We start from the raw sequence: 5,693 nt of genomic DNA on the forward strand, positions 1-5,693 counted from the left end.
AGGTGGCAAATACTTTTGAATTTGAATTGGTCACTTCGACTAGAAATAATCACTAATAAATAAAAGAGTTAGTATAAATATGAGTTTTGTTGTTTTTGTTTAATCAATTCAATTATCCTATATTGTTTGATTTCTTCAAAAATATCGTTATAGAGTTTAAAACTAATGCATTCTTATAACAATAATAAGTGCAAGGAGGGTAGTAAATGTGTACGTAAGTATTACCTCTACCTCTCTAAAATAGAGATGTTTTTTCCGGAAGATCCTCAGCTTAAACTAATGCATTTTTGATGATCTAAAATGGATTCGATACAAAAAAAAATTAAATTTCGAGCACATCATAACAATTATGGACTACTTTATTATAAATTTGAATTTTGAACAAAAATAAATAAGGGCAAATAAGTAAATTAAACCAGATTGGTGGGACATATTAGGGAATTGATGGCAATAGAAAATTGTATTAATTTCAAACTCTATTTCTCTCCCTGAGTTTTGTGTTTTCTTGTGCACATCACATAAGAAAACACACTGTATGACTTGCTTATCAAAGGAGAATCCAACTAATCACTTTGATTTCATTCTTGTTCTAAAGTTTTTTTTAACCCTCTTTAAATCCCCCACATTTCTTGCTCCTCTCACCATCTGACATTTTTTCTCAACTTATACTAGCTGCTCCCCCTCCTCACACACACCTTTTTTTTTTTTTTTCATTGAATCCATTAATTCAACTTCTAGCTATATTCTTGTGACAATGGCTGTAAGTATATCTAATGATTTGTGAGATTGACTGTTTTTCTTTTGTTTTTGTCTCTTTTTTTTCTGGTGCAATGTTTATGTATGGTTTTTGAATCTTGATTAACTTATTTTTATGAGGGTGTCAGTGAGTAAGTGTAGAACATTTGAATGTTTTTGATAGTAAAGATGTGAACTTTATGTTAATCTAGATGGATGGTTTTTTGTCATTTGTGTTTATTTTTCAAGTCAGATCCAATGATCTGTCTTGAAGATTTTTTGTTGTTACTTGGTTGAAGAAATGTGTGTTTAAGGGACAAACGGGGGTTTATTAGGCATTTAAATTTATGGGTTTTGCTTATTTTCTGAATCTACGTTGCATATTTTTCATTTAGAAGTAGATCCTTTAGTGGTTTCTTAAAATGGGTATTTTTTTTATTTTGTAAAGATTTGATTTTGATTTGTTAAAAGATTGGATTTCTGGTATGCAGACATCAGTGCAATGCAGGCCACAAGAAAGGACTTTAGGAATGGTGATGAAGGAGGTAGATGAAGATCTTGCAATGTTTCTTGAGATGCGACGTAGCGAAAAGGACATGAATGATCAACTTGCTAAATGTAACTCTGAGGAATTGGATCAGCAATTAGGTATTGATATTTTAGATGTTTTTTTTCCAGCATTGTCAATTTGTAGCAATATTTTCCCAGAAATAGAATATAAAATAAATGTAGTCTTGCCATTTGGTGGTTCTTTCCATCCCCACTTTAACATATTGTTATTAAATGCATGATCTTTAATTCTAAATCTAGAGTACAGCCAACTTTGGCCTTTTGGAGTCTGGCTTTGGAAGTTTTCTTTGTTTTTCAATTGTTGTATATGTAATAAAGTTGGCATTTTTATTAATTGCAGGCTCAGAGGTTGACTTCTCTTCGTTATCAAATGGGACATCAACAAAGCCTGCTAATCAAGATTATCTTTTAAACTCTGAGAATGACAAGAATGACTATGACTGGTATTTACTACTATAACATTTCTGTGCTGGCCTAGGGATGAACTCATTTTGTTATTGTGTATTTTTTCTTCTAATTTGACGCGTTACTTGTTATTTATTGTTTTGATAAAAAAGAAGCAACTGAATAGCTTGTGCAGCCTCTTATAGTTTATGGACAGACGGTATGTAAGTGACATTTTATTTGGGAGTTCAAAATGGCTAGTGTGTCGTGAGGTGGTAGCGATTTTGTTTTGAGGAAGTTGTATAGCATTTTTACTTTCACCCTTGTTCTTCAAAATGACTAGTGTGTCGTGGGATGGTAGGGATTTTGTTTTGAGGAAGGTGTATAGCATTTTACTTTCACCCTTGTTCTTCAAAATGACTAGTGTGTCGTGGGGTGGTAGCGATTTTGTTTTGAGGAAGTTGTATAGCATTTTGCTTTCACCCTTGTTCTGTTCATAGGACTCTAAGCAGGTTAGTTATGAAAAAAGAAAAGCTAAAAAGAGAATCTAAGAAGGTTTTATGAGGTAATTTTTGGTTCGAGCAGCATCATGTTAGTGACCTTCAGTTTTATATTTTTGTGGAGCATGGATAGCCAAATATTTCAAAGGATATACTAATTGGTAGTGTATATAATTTTTTAAAGTAAAAGCGTATATGAGTGATGCTTTCTCGGCCTATCGGATGAATGTTATTGTTATAGTACAGATTTAAGGTGTTGAGTGCTGTCCTCTTCTTTCAACTCTGTGAAATGTTATCTTTTTGTAATACTTTTGTAATGAACTATAGAAGTTTTTGACTTTCATAGGGACTTTTCACCGCAAAAAGTAACTTTTATAGTGATTGTTTAATCCAAACCTGGTCTAAATAGGTCTTGTAGTTGTGGCTAACCAAAGATGTTGCTCTACTAGCATTCTAAGGTTTATCATCTCATACTTGGGACAATATGAATGAAAGCAGAACAAACAAGCACATACGTCAAGACTGAGCAGAATTCTGCACATTTATTTTGTGCACTGTAGGGACTATTATCTGTTGGTACATTTAAGCTTATGCACTTCCTTAGACAGAGAATTGATTCTACTTCATTTTCCACGTCTTTGAGAAAAAGGAAAGTTATTTCTCCAACGTCTTACAGTCTGGTTGAATAAGTATGCTTTTAGAGATCAATCGAGCACATATGTTAAATTGTATATTCCTAGTTTCATGAAAATACAGTGCTGCGTGATGGTTCTGCCATTACACATCAATATTTTATCTGCTACTTTGGTTTTCAGGCTCCTTTCACCACCTCAGACTCCTTCAAATCCATTACCAGAGATGGAAGAACAGAATATTCCGGTGTACCAAATTGTGACAAATTCTAGTTCAACTGGTCAAGACTGTAAAATTAAGACAGATTTAAGTACAATTTCTCCTGAACCTAAAATAAGCATTGAGCCGGACATAGTTCAGGTACAATATACTCATTAAAGCTCCATTGAATGCTTATACGATAATTTACTCATTTTAGTACCGCTGAATGCTGTTCAGTTGAAGAAATTCTCTATCTTCTATATTTAGCATGCTGTTTCATTTATTTTGACGTATACTAAATTTTGCCACTAAATGCTAATAGTGATGTTTTCGGTTGAAGAAATTCTCTATTTTCTCTGCTATCACACTGTTACAGTTATTTTGACGTGGATTGCAAAACAATATGTTAGTTTTAACTGCTAGATGTTGCAGCCTGCAAATTCACTGGAAGGGCTCCATTCAATGGGACAGCCAGATATGTCCAGAAGCAAAAGCTCTTCTGCTGGAAATGGAAGGCCTTCTTCGTCAGGGGGGAAAAAGGCAACTTCCACCAGGTCATCAACGCCTACTGGACGTCCTCGTAGTTCTTCATCCAAGCCCTCAAGAGCTTCTACTCCTACTTCAAGAGCGACGTTGCCTTCTGCTAAGCCTGTTGCTTCCACAGCAAGATCCTCAACTCCAACAAGAGCTGCTCCACGCTCTTCTACCCCAACCGGTAGACCCTCCAAACCAGCTGCTTCCAAGTCAGCATCAAGGTCAGCAACACCAACTCGTCGACCATCAGCTGCATCGTCCATTCCTATTGTATCAGTTTCTGGTTCTCGATCTTCTTCATCGACAAAAACGGGTTCCACGACATTGAAAAAAACTGCACCATCTCGGGGTACCTCTCCAACTGTGAAGTCTAGGCCATTGAAACCCTTGGAGACACCAAGTCTTTCGCGTGATTCTTCTGTCAATTCTAAGACGTTAGTGCCTAAAAGGCCTGCATCTGCATCTAGAGGAAGACCAACTGCACCTGGCGCTCGATACTCTACTACTAATGGAAAACCCAGACGGAAATCATGTTCTCCTTCTAGAGGACGAGCAACAACAGCTACTATTTTGAGCAATACAACTGCTCTGCTTTCCAAGAGTAGGGGCTATGGTATTGAAAATGATGACGTGAATCCTGTGTTGATCGGCACACAGATGGTTGAAAGGGTAGTAAACATGAGGAAATTAGCTCCCCCAAAGCAAGATGATAATCTATCTCATGAAAATTCCTCCAAGAAATCTTTATCCCGAGAAAATTCAGGCTTTGGAAGATCATTCTCCAAAAAGTCTTTGGATATGGCTCTACGGCACATGGTACGTACATACATAACTTTTAAATTCTCATTCATTCAATTCCATCAATATTCAAATTCAAAAGTGAACTTGTTTAGAAAGTCTCGAGCATTGTAACACATTCTATTTCCTACAATATTTACGTTTATATGGACTTGTTATGAACAGGATATAAGACGAAGTGTTAATGGAACCTTACGCCCAGTCCTGACACGGGTCTCAGCTTCTTCAGCAAACAGTATCCGTTCTAGCTCAACAAAGAACAAGACAGGTAGTGTTTCTGACTCGCCCCTTGCCACGAGCAGCAATGCTAGTTCAGAACCAAGTATGAACAATAGCTCTAATAACATAAATTGGAGTGAACCTGAAGATGATAACTTTGGTTGTGAGAGAGAACTATCGTCCCCTCGCTGACCTGTAGGACTTGTTATGATATTTATTCTTGCTGTGTGGTTTGATCTTGTTTGTTCTTGAAACTCCTACATTGAAAAATTGCATCTGGATTTATTTTTCAGGGATCCTTTGCAATAGTAGTGGCATTTCTTGTGCTATGCATGTACTAGCAAAGATTAAACTTTTCTTGTAATTATAATGGAAAAAACTTAAATTCTTGAGCTATGACTTACAAAATTCTTCTCTTTCATGTAAGATTAATGACCTAAAGTGTCATGTCCATTTCATAAAGTAAGTTTCTCAAATTTAATTACTGAGTGATATATAGCTTTATTCCAACAAAATTTCTTTTTATGATATTTATTGAATTACTTTGAAAATGCAATGACAGGCAAGTTGATGATAATATTCCATATATTTCTACATATAAAAAAACAGCTCATTTTCTCCAAAGTAGAGTAAAAAAAATTTCAAAATCTTTTACTTATATGTGGCTTAAATTTTCAAACTTTGTCTACAAAGTCTTTATTAAAGACTACCAAAAAAAGTGGGATAGGGAAGTTTTTAAACATGAGGAAAAAGAAGGGGAGTTCAAAAGGGCCGCGATTAAAAATAAAGGTTTTTCTTATCGTAAATCAATTAGAAATTTTTTATTATAAAATATAATATTTTCAATTATTTTTTACCGAATCAGCTCAATGGGAAAATGTAGGATAAGGGACTAAATTATCTATATATTAGTGTCTAAATTTTCAAGTTTTCCCTATTTGGCTAGTAGATTTCATATACAGTTAAGTCTTATGAAGAGAGGGGACTAGAATGTGAAAAAGTTTGACAGGCGTTTGCCCATGAATTTTATTTAGTTTCAAAGTTATAATTATGTTTGATCATATTTGTTGCAAAAGTATTTAGAGTTTGAAAGTATATTTTTTTTACAAATATGGAATA

At 34.7% G+C, this 5,693-nt stretch overlaps 1 protein-coding gene across 1 annotated transcript; it reads left to right on the forward strand.

Annotated features, from left to right (window-relative positions):
• The first annotated feature begins 494 nt into the window (after window positions 1-494).
• Window positions 495-4,973, forward strand: LOC102585147 (endochitinase A). The gene is made up of 6 exons (XM_006366290.2): window positions 495-760; window positions 1,227-1,383; window positions 1,646-1,748; window positions 3,005-3,182; window positions 3,456-4,373; window positions 4,521-4,973. The coding sequence occupies exons 1-6, from the start codon at window positions 755-757 to the stop codon at window positions 4,764-4,766; spliced, it is 1,608 nt and encodes a 535-aa protein (XP_006366352.1). The 5' UTR covers window positions 495-754; the 3' UTR covers window positions 4,767-4,973.
• The last annotated feature ends 720 nt before the right edge of the window (window positions 4,974-5,693 follow it).

The sequence above is a fragment of the Solanum tuberosum genome, unplaced genomic scaffold (assembly GCF_000226075.1).
Source record: "Solanum tuberosum cultivar DM 1-3 516 R44 unplaced genomic scaffold, SolTub_3.0 scf00627, whole genome shotgun sequence".
Lineage (NCBI taxonomy): Eukaryota > Viridiplantae > Streptophyta > Magnoliopsida > Solanales > Solanaceae > Solanum > Solanum tuberosum.

Coding starts and splice junctions, on each gene's coding strand:
- LOC102585147 (XM_006366290.2), top strand. Junction 1,384..1,645: donor GGAATTGGATCAGCAATTAG/GTATTGATATTT, acceptor TATTAATTGCAG/GCTCAGAGGTTGACTTCTCT. Junction 1,749..3,004: donor GACAAGAATGACTATGACTG/GTATTTACTACT, acceptor TTTGGTTTTCAG/GCTCCTTTCACCACCTCAGA.